The sequence below is a fragment of the Apus apus genome, chromosome 16 (assembly GCF_020740795.1).
Source record: "Apus apus isolate bApuApu2 chromosome 16, bApuApu2.pri.cur, whole genome shotgun sequence".
Lineage (NCBI taxonomy): Eukaryota > Metazoa > Chordata > Aves > Apodiformes > Apodidae > Apus > Apus apus.
In genome coordinates, this window is record NC_067297.1 from 238,762 (window position 1) to 253,231 (window position 14,470).

The 14,470-nt window shown below is 51.4% G+C and overlaps 1 protein-coding gene across 1 annotated transcript in view; it reads right to left on the reverse strand.

The window, feature by feature from the left end:
- Positions 1-14,470, reverse strand: part of POLE (DNA polymerase epsilon, catalytic subunit) — a 39,369-nt gene that overhangs the window by 24,138 nt on the left and 761 nt on the right. Inside the window, exons 4-23 of the mRNA XM_051634268.1 lie at positions 14,233-14,325; positions 13,457-13,611; positions 12,534-12,675; positions 12,138-12,218; positions 11,799-11,906; positions 11,281-11,391; positions 9,958-10,043; positions 9,275-9,394; positions 8,335-8,467; positions 7,582-7,695; positions 6,471-6,683; positions 5,285-5,392; positions 4,463-4,591; positions 3,986-4,088; positions 3,746-3,892; positions 2,983-3,128; positions 1,974-2,122; positions 1,502-1,594; positions 1,130-1,274; positions 469-626 (exon numbers count right to left, since the gene is read on the reverse strand). Of these exons, the coding sequence (XP_051490228.1) occupies positions 469-626; positions 1,130-1,274; positions 1,502-1,594; positions 1,974-2,122; positions 2,983-3,128; positions 3,746-3,892; positions 3,986-4,088; positions 4,463-4,591; positions 5,285-5,392; positions 6,471-6,683; positions 7,582-7,695; positions 8,335-8,467; positions 9,275-9,394; positions 9,958-10,043; positions 11,281-11,391; positions 11,799-11,906; positions 12,138-12,218; positions 12,534-12,675; positions 13,457-13,611; positions 14,233-14,325 (2,534 nt within the window). The remainder of the gene's footprint in view (positions 1-468; positions 627-1,129; positions 1,275-1,501; positions 1,595-1,973; positions 2,123-2,982; positions 3,129-3,745; positions 3,893-3,985; positions 4,089-4,462; positions 4,592-5,284; positions 5,393-6,470; positions 6,684-7,581; positions 7,696-8,334; positions 8,468-9,274; positions 9,395-9,957; positions 10,044-11,280; positions 11,392-11,798; positions 11,907-12,137; positions 12,219-12,533; positions 12,676-13,456; positions 13,612-14,232; positions 14,326-14,470) is intronic.

Here is a 14,470-nt window from a genome sequence, read left to right on the forward strand (position 1 = left end):
GGCCTACAAGAAAGCTGAGGAGGGACTTTTTTTTACAAGGGCATGTAGTGAGAGGACAAGGGGTAATGGATCAAAACTGGAAGAGGGGAGATTTAGGTTAGACATCAGGAGGAAAGTCTTTAGTGTGAGGGTGATGAGACACTAGAACAGGTTGCCCAGGGAAGCTGTGGAGCCCCATCCCTGCAAGTGTTCAAGGCCAGGCTGAATGGGGCTTGGAGCAACCTTGTCTAGTGGGAGGTGTCCCTGCCATCCAAGGGGATCGGTACTGGATGGTCTTCAAGGTCCTTTGCAGCCCAAACCATTCTATGACTATGACCTGGTGTTAGGCACTTGCCATTTCAAGCTAACAAATCGAGCATGCTGCCAGCTCCCGGGACAAGGATCAAGATGCCCCACATCCATGAAGTGAAAGAGACCCTCAGCCTCTTACCTGGGGAAGTGATAATATTTCAAACCTTGAAACCTCACCTTTTCTTCAGCTTCTTGCCCTCCTCCTTGGAAGCTGGGAGGATCATGGCCAGGTATGGTCCATCCACTTCAAAAAAGATGCTGTTCTCTGAGCGTGTGACATAGGTGAGAGAGGCTGGGTCCTGCAGCTCCTGGTACTGATCATTTGTGAAACCTTCCTACAGGCACAGCCCCAGGAGAACAGCTTCACACACCAGCCTGGTTACACCAGGAGGTGCCCCTCAGGCACACCATGCCCAGAGGCATCCTTGAACAACCCTCTGAAAGCTACCACAGGATTTAGGGCTCAAAAATCAAAACACCTGTCCTGCCAGTTGAGAAGAAATATGCTTTAGACCCTAAAATTGTGTTCTTTTGTCTTACAGAAGCTGGAGCAAGCGGAGGATGGGCTTGGCCCTTGCTCTAGTCTGGACTCCGAGAGTGCCCAAGTGAGCAGGCACACCCCCACCAGCCCCTTGCCCACCTCCCTCTCTGCTGCAGTGGTGCCTTCCACCCAGATGCCCTTGGGGCACAAAGCAGTCATGCACCAAGCAGAGCTATTAGCCCCCATGTCCTCAACACAGGGAGCAGAGATGGGTGAGAGGCCCTCCTCTTCCCTTCGCAGTCCTCAACCTCCTTTTTCCCAGTCTGCAGAGCTGGCCTGGATGGGTGCAAGCCTCACCTTCACCAGGATGTTCAGCATGGCACCTGGGTAGGAGATTGTCACTTTTGGCTTCTTGGCATTGGTTGATGTGATGACAAAGTTCTCTGGGAAGCTGTTGGGAAGGACACACCAAATCCCATCAGTATCCAGTTCCAGCGGTCTCCTAGGGAAGGAAGGTCACTGTCAGGAGTAGAGTGGATGGTAGGTGAGGATCAGCTCTGTGTCCCCCAGAAAGGCAGAAGCAACCTGTGGCATCCCTTCTGCAAAGCAACCCCTCAAAATAACCCCAGGTCCAAAATCTGACCCTTCAATACTAACTGCTGTGCTTCATGTTCTCCTGCATCTGTCCCAGATGTGAACAGACCTTTTTCCCCAGCTCAGCATACTCACCCGATCTGCTCAATCAGCTCCCTGGCCTGGGTGATAATACTTGCTCCTGTGAAGCAGACGATGCCAGCCATCTCCATGGAGTACCAGCGAGCTCTGCAAGCATGGGGGTCAAAGTGAGGAGCATGAAGTGCTCCCTCCCAAATCCAGCTATGAGGAGGGCAAGAGGACCCTCCAGAGGGAGGGCAAGGAACAGATTAACACTGACCCTCAGCAGATTGTTCTCCTCACCCTAGTTATGCTTCAGAAAAGCTGGAACCCCACTAACAGACTAGATTCCCCTCACTTTATGCCCAACACTTCTGTCTGGCAGGAGTCTCCAGGATGAGAAGTCATCGGTAGAAGCAAGCAGAGTGCTACAGGCAGCACCCACCTCTACCCTGGTGAAGCAGGTGAAGCAGGTGAAACAAGTGACAGCCAACCTAGGAAAATACCAGTCCCCAAGGGTCCTCCAGCATCAGCAGGAGGGACTCACCCTTTCCGCATGACGTAGCCATAGAAAGAGTTGAGGATGCACTTGTGGGCCAACTGCAGGGAGTCATACAGGATTTCCATGTTCTTGCAGCGCTTAACTTCAGAGGCATCTCCTGTCTCCACTGCTGCAGACAGCTTCTTCTTCCACACCTGCAAACAATCAGGATGATCCCACACATCGCTACTGGTGGTATCAACCACTTCCTCCTCAGTCCCAGTACAGCAACATAGCTCTAAAGCAGTGTCTTTGCTAAAGACCAGCAGCATGATAACGATCCTTTTTCTTTTGCAGTAGAGCAGGACTTGGCCAGAGGCACTTTGCACATGTTGGAGGCACCAATCATGCCTCTGAGGGTGACGATCAGAACTGCAGCAGCACCGGCAGCACCGCCCACCCACACCGACCAGGTGCAGGCAGGAGCCACGCACACTGCCTGGGGGTGTTGGGGTGACCACGAGAACCATCTGGATAAAAAAAGCCTCTGGGCCAGCTCTGTGGTTCATGGGGCAAGAGGCAGCTGGAGTAACCACAGAGACAAAGGCTCATTAATTAACTCCGCCAGAGGCAGAATCCCAGGGCGCCACGACTGCCTTCAACACACTCCAAGAATAATGTGCCCTGGTCTCCTCTAGCACCACTCTCAACCAGCAGAGAACTAGAATGTCCTCTTGGAATCAAGTGTTCCTTAAACTGAGATCTAGACCTTGCTTCTCAGCTCGTCTTCATGTAGGAAGAATGCCCCAGGCTGAACACCCCCAAATCAGCCGTATCAGAATACAGACCAGCTGAGGACTTGCTAAACCCCCCGAAAACTGGAGGTAAAGCTTTGGTCCAGACAGCAGCACAGAGGCAGCAAGTGCCACAGCACTGCTGAAGCAGTCACAGCTGTCAGGACCTCCACCAGGCCCTTCTCGAATACAAAGAAGTAACCCTCTAGGGCTCAGATTTTCAGTTTGCCAAGGTCCCCAGCCTTGGCAAGACAAGTTAAGGCAGAAGCTGAGCTGGGTACCTTGTGCAGTCCCTTGAACTCGTAGCGGCGGTCCCGGAAAGCCCGCACTGTGTCCACATAGAAAGAGTTTTCTCGCTGGCAGATGGTGGTGACTCGTTCCTCCACCTTGGTGACATGAATCTTCTTGTATGCCTTGCGGCAGTAATCTTGTTGAGGGAAGAAGCAAGAAGCAGCTTCTCAGGGATGGATGCCCCACTACAGACTAAGGGACAGGCACAGTATGGACAGGGAGACATCTAAGCATCAGGCCTGGGTGAGCAGGGACATTCCTACTGCAGATGGGGGAGGAGGAGGATACCAAGATAGCAGCACCTTGTCACAGAGATGCAGGGACAGGTTAGGGGAATAAACTCATCATGAGGCATGTATGGCCCACCCACAAACCTAGGTTCTGTCCCCAGCCAGCTGGATGGTTCTGCTGAACAGCATCACTCCAGGTGATGGATAATGTCATGTTTTCCTTCCATTAACAGCCTTTAATTAGAAGCCTTCCAAAAACGGAGCTTTTTACATTTCCACTCAAATCCATGGATCTCCACAGGCAAGAGGAGAAAAGCTGACACAGGCACCTGGCCCCTCTTCAGGAAGGACAAGGGAGCCTGCTAGGAGCCTGGAGGTCTCCCAAAACATGGTGTGAGACCAGGCCTAGTCTGAACTAACCCCACAGCCACAAGAGAGGTTATTAATGGTGAGCTATGCTCACAGGCTGGGTCACAAAACACCACTCCAGATCCTGATGCTGATTTATTATACGTTTTTTTACCTGCTAGCCGCTTCTTCTCGTATTTGGCCTGTTCTTCCCGGGAGAGCTCATGGAAGGCACGAGGTGCTCCCTCAGGGGACAGGGGAGGGAACTTCTCTGACTCCAGCTGCTGCTGGATGCGGTGGTACTCACTGCGGCTGGCAGGCACTGTAGGGGAGGGCAGATCTCAGTTTCCAGAGGAGAAGCAGGAATCTGTCCCCTTCTGGGTGGGCCAGCCTGCATAGTCCATCCAACACTTACTGAACTCTCCTCTCCACTGCCACGTCATCCGGCGCTGGCAGTTGGCACCCGGCTTGTTGAAATCACAGGCAGCACACGTGGCCTCATCCACCATGGCTGAGGGCTGGACTCAAGGAGACACATGAGCATTAGAGGGGACAGGTCTCCAGACCATGGCTCATACCAGAAAAGGTGCTGGGTAGCAGAAGAGCTCAGGTGCAAAGAGCAGAGATGGGACCCCGTGAGTTCTTCTCAGAACCCTTTGGGAACACAAAACCCACAAAAACAATAGCTGTTTTTTTGGGAAAAGCCCTTGCTAAAATTGTAGTTCAGCCTCTGCAGACCAGGTGTCCATGGCAGCTTGACTGAATTTCACATCCAGCTTTACCTGCTCCCCCTGCCCTGAGCAGAAAGTTGTTGTTTAAGGGGATCAAATTAAAGGAATCACCAGGATCATCTGAAAGACAAATTAGGAGACACAAGATTGATGTTACCCACCTGCAACCTGTTGGTCAGAATGATGTTGGGGTACATGGCCCCCACATCTAGATGGTAGATAAGGGGACACTCAATTCTGTTCGGAACATCCTTCAGCGAATTCAGTTTGACCTTGATTTCATCACAAACCTGTGGAGACACAAAGAGAAATGAAACTTGGACAGGAAGGAGTTAATGAGTCAAACACTTGTTGAATTTGGTCCTTTCTCCTGCACAGAGACACATGCCACTGACTCTGGAAAGGATTTAAAGGACCAAAGAAGCAGCTTTAGGTACTGGTACTTTAGGTTTTGTTCTGGACCTCCAAAGCTTTATCTCTAGGAGCTCATAGAAGTGAAAGCATCCTGAAGGTTACTTGATCAAGGACCTTTTCAATTAAAATGGGTTAATGAAGACAACAGTAAAGACCAGAAGTCCCCCCCTAACTGATTATGCCCTCCAAGAAACTCTAGACTCTGCTTTGGGGAGAGGCAACATGCACTTTGTTCTCTGCTTCTGATCAGCTAGAAGAGGATCATGAGTATTTGAGATATCTGAGGGGTCTGTCTTCTCACTAAATCCTTTCCCAGCTCCCTCAGAGCTTTGGGCCCTCAGCCAGAGCAGGGACCCTGGAGCCCAGGGCTGGGCTCCAGCAGCCAGGCAGGGGAAGCCTGGCTGGGGCTGCTCATAACACCCCTTAACACCCTCTACTCTGCAGATGCCCATGGATGGGCTGCTTGGTCTCTCTCCGTAGAGCATAAAATGACCCCACACAGGCACTTGAAAAGCTGCAGTCCCAGCCTGGCAGCTCAGTCCTCCCTGCCCAGCCTCTCTGTGATTTACCTCCTGAAAGTTGGTGACCTGCTCCAGTGGCAAGCCCTCCTCTTCCTCGATGGCGTGCCGCAGCGTCTTCTCCACGTGCTGCACCAGGAAGTCGAAGGCAGCTGGATTCTGCAGGGCCATGGGGACAGCACTGAGACCATGGGCTCCAGCCCTGCTGCCCATGTCCCTGCCTGACTCAGGGAGCTCTCAGCATGTCCCCACAGTGCAGGGTGGCATATTGAGGCACAGGTGGGGCCCAGATCACTGACACCACATCAGAAAACAAAACAACAAAGGGAAGAGATGAGGGCAGCTCATGTGCAGTGGCTGCACTTGTTTGGTAGCACAGCACCACTTTCATGGCTGCCTGCTGGCTGGTGCAAGGGTCCAAGATTCAGACATAGCCCAGACCCTTCCATACAGCCAGTGCATGCTCCCCCATCATCATTCACTACATTATATCTACCTCCTGGAGAACAGAAGGCTGAGGGGACACCTTCTCACTCTCTACAACTCCCTGAAAGGAGTTTGGAGCCAGAGGGTGTTGGTGTCTTCTCCCAAGGAACAAGTGATAGAACCAAGAGAAAATGGCCTCATGTTGTGCCAGGGGAGGTTTAGATTGGATACTGGGAACCGCTTCTTCTGTGAAAGGGTTGTCAGGCCCTGGCACAGGCTGCTCAGGGCAGTGGTGGAGTCACCATCCCTGGAGGGATTGAAAAGCCATATGTGGTTCTGAGGGACATGGTTCAGTGGTGGCCTTGGCAGTACTGGGTTAATAGACTTGATGATCTGAAAGATCTTTTCCAACCAAACCAATTCTATGAAAACGTCCCACACTAACTGTGGTGCATCAAACGTCAAGAGTGAAGCCACCTCTGAAAACTGAAGAGTTCATGAGCACAACACAGGCATGAAACACGGCAAGGGAAAGGTGATGGAGATAGCAATGTGAACCAGAAACAGGTTCACAGACACCCAGAAAGGGTTCAGAAGCAGCTTAATATTGGTGGGAGAAGCACAGAGGGAAGACAGGACCCCAAGGAGACCAAGGCCCTGTTCCATGAAGCTTCAAGTGCTCAAGGTCTCCTGCAGCATGATGGGTACTGCCCATGCCCAGCCAGGACCCACAGGAGGTGTTAGCCCCACCAGAGGGGTACTCCTCACCACCATGCTCTGCAAGGACAGGGGCTGGCAGCATGGCCCTCACCATTTTGAAGCGGCATGGGATGTCACTGCGGAACACCCCTGACTCCAGTGCTTCCACGTGGCCTCCCACGTAGGTCTCCGAGTCCAGCACGTGGCCATCTTCTGTGAGCTTGTTGAATTCCTGCTCCTGCTTGTTGGGGAAGATGATATTGGCATGATAGGCCTGAACCATCAGCAGTGCCTCGCACAGTGTCCCAGATCCTTTCCTTAACACCTGCAGGAGAGACATCAAAGCTGATGTTAAACTCAAGAGAAGATTTATATTAGATATATGGAAAAAAATCTTTCCTGTGGGGATGGACATTAGGAAAAAGTTCTTTGCTGTGAGGGTGGTGAGACCCTGGCCCAGATTGCCCAGAAAAGCTGTGGCTGCCCCATCCCTGGCAGTGTTGAAGGGCAGGTTGGATGGGGCTTGGAGCAACCTGGGCTGGTGGGAGGTGTCCCTGACCAAAGCAAGGGGGTTGGGCTAGATCTTTGGAGGTCCTTTTCAATTCAAACCAACCTATCATTCATCAAGAAATCCTGAACCAACACTGCTGGGACTGCACTGGCCTTACAGCCACATCAGTGATCTGGTGGCTTCAGCTGGTGACACACATGACCATGCCATGGGCAGAGCTGTAGCCCATAGCAAGGATGATGGGAGCAAGTGAGAAACGAACTCCACCTTCTTCGTGTTGGCTGGGAAGAGAGCAGGCTACAGACAGAGCAAAGACCTCCAGACCTCTGCTGTCATCATCTCCTGACACTACTCCACTGTCAAGCGCCTTTTGTAAGCTAAACCAGGTGGGGACAGAGGGACAATTCCACAGACAGTTCCTAACCATTGTCCCTGCAGCTGACAACAGCTGTCAGCAGACCCAGCTTTGCATGACCATGACTGCAAGTACACTTGGCTGAGCATGGAGCATTAGCCTCAGCCATGCTTTCTTGCTCCAGCCCTGTCCTGCCAACAACCCAGGGTTGTGAAAAAGAAAGGAAGAGTCTCCAAATCCCGCTTCCTCCCTCCTTGAAATAGCTGGAGAAGTGCCTGAGCAGTGGGACTCAGGTTGTGTGGCCAGAGCATCCTTGAGCATGGGAGACAAAAATCACTATTTCAGGAGTCCACCCACCTCATCAGGCTCCATGGGAATGATGGTGCACAGGGCGAAGATGAAAGGGTGCACGTACTTCATGTACATGTAATAGGTAGCCACTGCGTCAGACACGGAATAGGTGGCCAGGGTCTGCCGAGAAAGTGAGAGGCAACTCAGTCCCAAGCGCAAGGGGACAGAGCGGCTCAGAGACAATCATCTGTCATTGCTGCCTGCTGGACACACATCAGCAGGAAGAAGGGAAGAGTGAATTTCTCCCTATCTGCTGCAAAGAAGAATCAGTTCAGTTCCATGGACATCTTGCTCTAGCTGTCATCGCTCAGTGACACCTCACCTTTGAATGAGGAACAGGGAGGGTGAGCTCACTGCACCGATGTTGCCCTGTCTGGGAACCAGGAGGTGGCTCCAGCAGGAATGCCCTGCCCACTACACCTGGAGCATTAAGCCTATTCCTTGCCCCTCCGGCAAGTCATGGCTCTTGGTGTTTCTGATCTAGGTGGTGCATCTCACTGATGTAAATACATACAGAAAATACACAGTGCAATGCCAGTGCTAGAACCACTTCAAAGAAATCCTGTCCTGTCTCCCCATAGCTCAAGTGCTTCTAAGCATCAGTAGTTTGGGAAGGCAGATTGAGTTACTTTCTCAACCCCCCTCCCCCCTGTTAAAGCAAAACCATTTGATAACACTTTAATGGCAAGAATCATGCTGCAGCAGCTCAAGGCTTGTTTTCCAATTGCTGAGGGGAGATCCAGCACAGGGAGGGAATACCTGGGGCTCCTCTGTAGCCATCCGGCACATGTCTTCAGGGTCCAGCTCCACAGGGTCATAACCCAGTTTTGCTTTAGCTGCTGCTTTCAGGTTGTGACTTCCCACTGGGAGGTAACTGTCTCTCTTCACCCACCTGAACAGAACCACAAAAATAACAATTGGTGCAGGGAAACCAGCCCTGCCCTCCAAAGAGGGTCTCGAGCTTCCAAAGGGGAGCTCAGTTTTAACAGGGACATTGATGGCAATGGGGACTTCTCCCTGAGAGCAACCAAGAGCCATGCATCCAAATACAATGGAGTAAGAGGCTGCTCAGCTTAGGTATCCAACATCTCTACCAATGCCTTTCAATCTCAGCCAGGACAAACCACACCATCCACACCATCACCACTGCTCACAATCACCAACTTCCAGCTCCTGCTGTGGCTTTAGGATAAACATTCAACCACTGGAGGAGGAGGCACCACCAGGACTGCAAGGACAGTCAGCCACTTTCCAACGTCCAGACATGGCTCAAGGGGAGGAAACCCAGAGAAAAAAAACCCAACTTCTCTCTCTCCCATGCAAACAATGTGTCCTTTCCTCTTCTGGCTGTGCCAGGAGGCTGTTGTTCCCCATTCCAATAGCCTGATCTTATCTCACCCCTTCTCTGCTTGCCCAGCTCAGAGCTCAGACAGCCAAGGCCAGGCACCAGGGGACTGCAGGGAGACAGACAGCCTCAACAGCCCTCCCCAGGGAAAGCTTGGCAGCTCCTGGGGCACACAGAGCACCCAGGGGAAGAAGTAGCACAAAGACATGGACTGTCATGCCAGCCTTGAGGGGTGGGACACATGAAAGCTCCAACAGACATGAGGAGGACAGTACTCAAATACAACCGCAGGTATTTGATATAAATTTAAGAGACAAAGATGCAAGTATATGGTAGAATGGCAACACTTGGTACCTTAGACAGTCCATGTGGATGCACTGGGATGCTTTGTACTCTCCCTGGCTGTCCTTCTGAAATCCAATTTCCTGGTACATATCAATTCCATGAGCTGCTGCTCTTGCTTCCACAAAGGGCCTGAGGAAAGAGGCAACATGAGAAAGAGGAACGGAGCAGCTATTTCCCTTCATCTCTGCCTCACAACTGCTTTGTCACAAATTACCTAAAGAACTGTTCTTGCCATTTCTCTGTGCTATCCAGCCATGTCTGGCCATGGGGAGAACTTCCTGCAGGACAGAATTTCAGCATGGCCCAAGACGCAAAGCTGACTACTTACACCCTGCAGCAGGAGTTGAAGGCACATGGTCTCTCTCCCCTTTCTTCCTGAGGGCTTGCCTGTTGCCCCCTCCTCAATATCCTCCAGATCTCTTTTGACCCTCTCCCTGCTCTCCAAGACTGGGTTCACCCACACACCAACAACCCCACACTGATGGGGATTTAGAGCAGCTCAGCCAAGTGGACAGGACTCTACAGGAGTTCATGCTTCCAAGCCAACAACTACAGGACTTGGCAAGGTGCTCAAGCTGGCCAGACAGCCCGCACAGATCACACAGTCACCATGTCCGAGCTATGGAAGGACCTTACCCTGCCCCACAGCTCAGGTGACACCTTGCCAGCTTAGTTCTCATTCCTGATCTTACCAGTCAAAGAAGTCTCCATTGTATGTGACAATGATGGTGGGTTTGGTCTCCTGGACATGTTCAAACCACCTCTGTATTAAATGAGCCTAGGATGAAACAGAAGGGTAGAAAAGGTATCTATATAAAGTAACTTCACCTCTTCCATGGAGAGCTGGTAGATACCACAGTTTTTTCCAGCTTTCCCCTCTGTAGCAGGATGCTCTATCTCAGTGTGCCTGCTTCAGTTTCCCTTTGTGATTCAATTGCTCTGTGTCTCTTGGTTTTACACCCCCTGGCCTGGGGTGGAAAGATTCCCAGGGGAAAGGGCCTAGCAAGCACTGAACTGGTAACAACCTTGAAAGGTACAAACAGAGGCCAACTGACCTTCATAACACCAGCTGCTCTCTGGTGTTGAAGAACACAGAGTCCAGCCTAGACACAACTAGGCCCAAAATGGAGACAAAAGAATGAACAGATAAACAAAAAGAGTTTGCTTGGTGAGAAAAGGGCCTTCTTGGGTTTTTCCTTTTATTCTCCAATGAGAGATTTTAGAGGTATGGTTAAGTAGCTAAATGACAAGACTCAATCACTTTATTCTATAAAAGCCTGGTTCTATCTTTGATTGGGGAGAAACCTGAACACTTTCCCTAGGAGGTGTGCTGGGACTTCTTCCCTCTAGCAGGGACACCTGCTCGAGTGGCTACTCCTCAGAGGTTGTGACAAGGGACACCTGTCTGTAGCCACAAAAGGGTAAGAGATACCAGCTCCCTATTCATCAGTTGGCTTTAAAGAAACTTTTCGCTGTTAAGTTCTAGAATTTTAAGACCTTCAAATCCTGTCAGATAATTGCAACCCTTGTATTATCACCTTACTTAGTTACAATTTTAATAATTGTTTTAGGTCTAGTATAAGACCTACTAGTACCTAAGTTCCTAGCACTCAAATAGTTAACCTTTGTCAACTGACTACTGTGTATTTTATTGTTAAGATACATCCCTGTGTTATTGCTTTAACACTCCCTTTGCTACCCCAATATCCCAACACTCCCACAATCCAACTTGTGCCTTTGTAGTTCAATAGTTAAGACCCTAGTGCTGTTTGCAATTAATCTTGGTTTGTGCACATCCATCTTGTCTGCTCTCTTGCCCCCTTTTGGGACACCCTCTCCACCCCACCTAGCTCAAACCTGACCTCTCATACCCTTATTACCCAGAAATGAAGAATGACCAGCCCCCTGGGGCCCCTGCACTCCCCAGCAAGGAAGCTGACCCAGCTCTCTTTGGTCTCTTTGGCCAACAAGAGCCCCAGGCAGGTCAAAAGTCTGGTGGGGCAGAACTGACTTACTTCATCTGGTTCATTAAAGACACAAAATGGACCCTCGTACTCTGGTTTGGGAGTAAACTCAAAGTCTTCGATATCCTCAGAGACGATCTCCCTGTTTGTTATCAGGTAGCCCTAGGGAGATAACAGGACAACAGTTAGGACTGGGCTTGCAGGTAAACCAAAAATGCTGTCCACACGATGGGATGTTTTCCTCTTGAAAAGCTTCTGTCAAGGGGGAACAACTGTTTGGGAGTTTGCTGGTAGTGCTGGCCATATGCTAATGAGGCCATGGGGAGACAAGGTGGGCCAGCAGAGCTGTCCCTGTGCTCTCTAAGTTACTGCTGCTCCTGTAGAGGAGCTGGAGTAACCTGAGCTGGGCACCATAACACTAAATACCTTGCGTATCATTCTTAGGTTGGGTTCATGTGCACAGCTCCACGCCAAGGCAAGCCAGGAGCGGGTGGGGCTGGAGGCAAAGCACTCACCTGCTCCTGGTTTCCCTGATGGAGCAGGGGGGAAACCACTCTGCTGGCCCTTACCTGCCCATCAATCATGTAGGAGATCATCATGATCTGGTCTGTCTCCGCATCAGGAAACTTCAAAGGGAGTTTGGTAGTTTCAATGTCAAAGGCGAGAACAACAGGATCCTGAGCAGAAACAAATCCATTAGAAAATATTCCAAAGCAGAATTCCAGAGTGACTGCCATTAAGCCCAGCGCTAGCCCAGCAAGTGAATCAGACCCTCCCCAGTAATCATTTAATTGCTTTATCCATCCAAAAATCATGACCCCAGCCCAGAAAAAAAGCACTCCCACCAGCAGCTCCCTGGGGCGATACCCCAGCCCCACATCAGCACTGACACCCCAACCAGTGCTCACCGGTCGCTCCACCAGGTCATCTCGGCGGGTGATTTCAGGGAGGAAGGTGCTGCCCCGATAACGCACATTGTACCAATGAGCCTGGGGAGAGGGGAGGGCAGGCAGGGCCTCACTGCAAGGCCAGGCCCCTGCAGCACTTTGGCTGCTGGGGACAGAGCTGTGCCAGCTCAATGCAGCCCAGAAGAAAGGCTGGAGCAGTGGCTGTGTCAGTCATTTAACTTTTCTGCCTGACCTTCACCAAGGAGAAGGCCCAGAAGCACAGGACTGAGCTTTACACAGGAACTCACCATCACCTCTGCAAAGGGCCTGGAAAGAAAGTGCTCCCTCCCTGCTGGCAAGCCAGGAGTGCAGCAGCAGGGAAGTGAAGCTCTTCTGGATTCCCTAGTCCTCACTCACCACATGGATCTTCAGGTCAATGGAGAGGCGAACATGGTAGGGTACGTCGTACTCCCGCATGTCCACAATGTTGTCCATCTGGCTGGCAACCTTTCGGGAGGGTCCCTCCTCCTCCGTGCTGAGGCTGCCCCCACTCAGTGCGCTGCCAGGAGCAGAGCCAAGCAACCTCCTCAGCCCAATGTGCAGCTCGGCAGGGACAGCCCCACCGCACCGGTGACAGCCCGAGGGACAGCAGGGGACACTGGGGACAGGAAACACTTCCCTGCCACCCACACAGGTGTCCCCAGGGTGTCCAGCACACATAGGCCCTTCATTCCTGCCTAAAGTCCCTTTTCTCATGTTTCTGCCAGAGGTACAGGCATACAAGCCACATGTGCCTGAACACCCAACAGTTCTGCCATTTCTAAGTTGGGTAATGAGTATGGATGACGTGGCAGCCTGGGAAGCACTGTGAGCAGGGACCACATGCCTTCCAGGGGAGCAGAGTGCTCATCTCACTTCATTCTTCTCAAGTTTCAACTGAAACCAGAGTCAGGCAAATTTTTCATGTATGTGTTCTGGGTGACTTTAAAAACAAAGTTGTTTGTTGATTTTTTTTTTTCTGCCTGCAACTGTGTTTCCATCTTGTGAACAAGTGTCTGGCTTCTTATTCCCATAGAAAATGTTTGTTGGGGTTTTCTTCTCCCTTTAGTCACACAGCTAGAAGGTTGCCCAGCTCAGCATCCTTTTACAGGGGACAGGGAATTGATCTGAGAGGCAGGCAGAGGTACCCGCACAGCTCTCCCCATCCCAGAGGAACCACCTTGCAGACAGTTGTCAGAGAGGCACAGCTGGGCTCAGACCCCAGGCAGGACAACATCACTCTGAGGACAGCTAAGATATAATTAAGGGAGCTTAATTATTAACACAAGGTGAGCCCCCACCTTGATAGCATGGCCGTGTAGACATCGCTGGCCTGGTCTCGCTCCCTGTTCTTCCTCACAGCAGGAGAGATCTCCTTCCGCACCTTAACCAAGTCATCCACTGTGTTGAAGGACAGCTTGATGTAGTTCCTCTTCAGGCCTACCAAGTGGTTTGGCTGCAAAGCAGCAAGACAAGGCCAGCTCAGGGGATTGAGTATGGAGGGATGGCCACATGAAGAGAGGGTGGGAAAGGCAGACTAGACTGATGCAAGGTGGAAGAATTGGCCAAAAAAGCAGCATCAATGGGTGAGTGAGCCAAGTGCAAAGAGAAGGCTCTGGTGGGCAGGTCAGGGGAGAGTGCAAGAGCTGCAAACAGAATCACAGAACCACTCTGGTTGGAAAAGACCTTTAAGACCATCAAGTCCAACCCACACAGCAAGGGCCCAGGCAACTCTGCTACCCACACTGGCAGGACCAGGAGTGGGATCCACCTGGGGAAGAGGAGGAGTAGGTCAAGCACAAGCACCCCCTCCTCCTCCAATCATTCATTAATTCCTGCAGCTAAATGCCCTGAACACGTGAGACAGCTGATACGCTCCAGGAGAGAAATATAATTACTACTGATATACAATTAGCTGTAACTAACCCATTTCTGACAGGCACCACCAGTGATACTAGGAGATGGGAGCCAAGCCCACTGTTTCACCTCATGGCTCAGTCTCTTCCTCCCTTGCTAGAGCTGTGCAAAATCCAAACCCAGCCTGTCACTCAAGAGCACAGAGCAGAGGAATACAAACCAGGTCCAAGTCTTCCTTGGGGACAGTCTCCAGCTTTGCAATCTTCCCTTGGAACTTCTTGGAGAGGAATGAGGACACTTCCCGCTCACAGCCCTGCCAAGAGACCCTGGGGCTGAGCAGCGTGGCTCTGTCCCTTTGGAGACCACCCCAAAGTAGTATGCCCATGAGGTCTCCTGCTCCCCAGAGACCTGCTGCCCCCTTCCCTGGGGACCTCAGCCCTCCCAGGGACCCTTTCTCA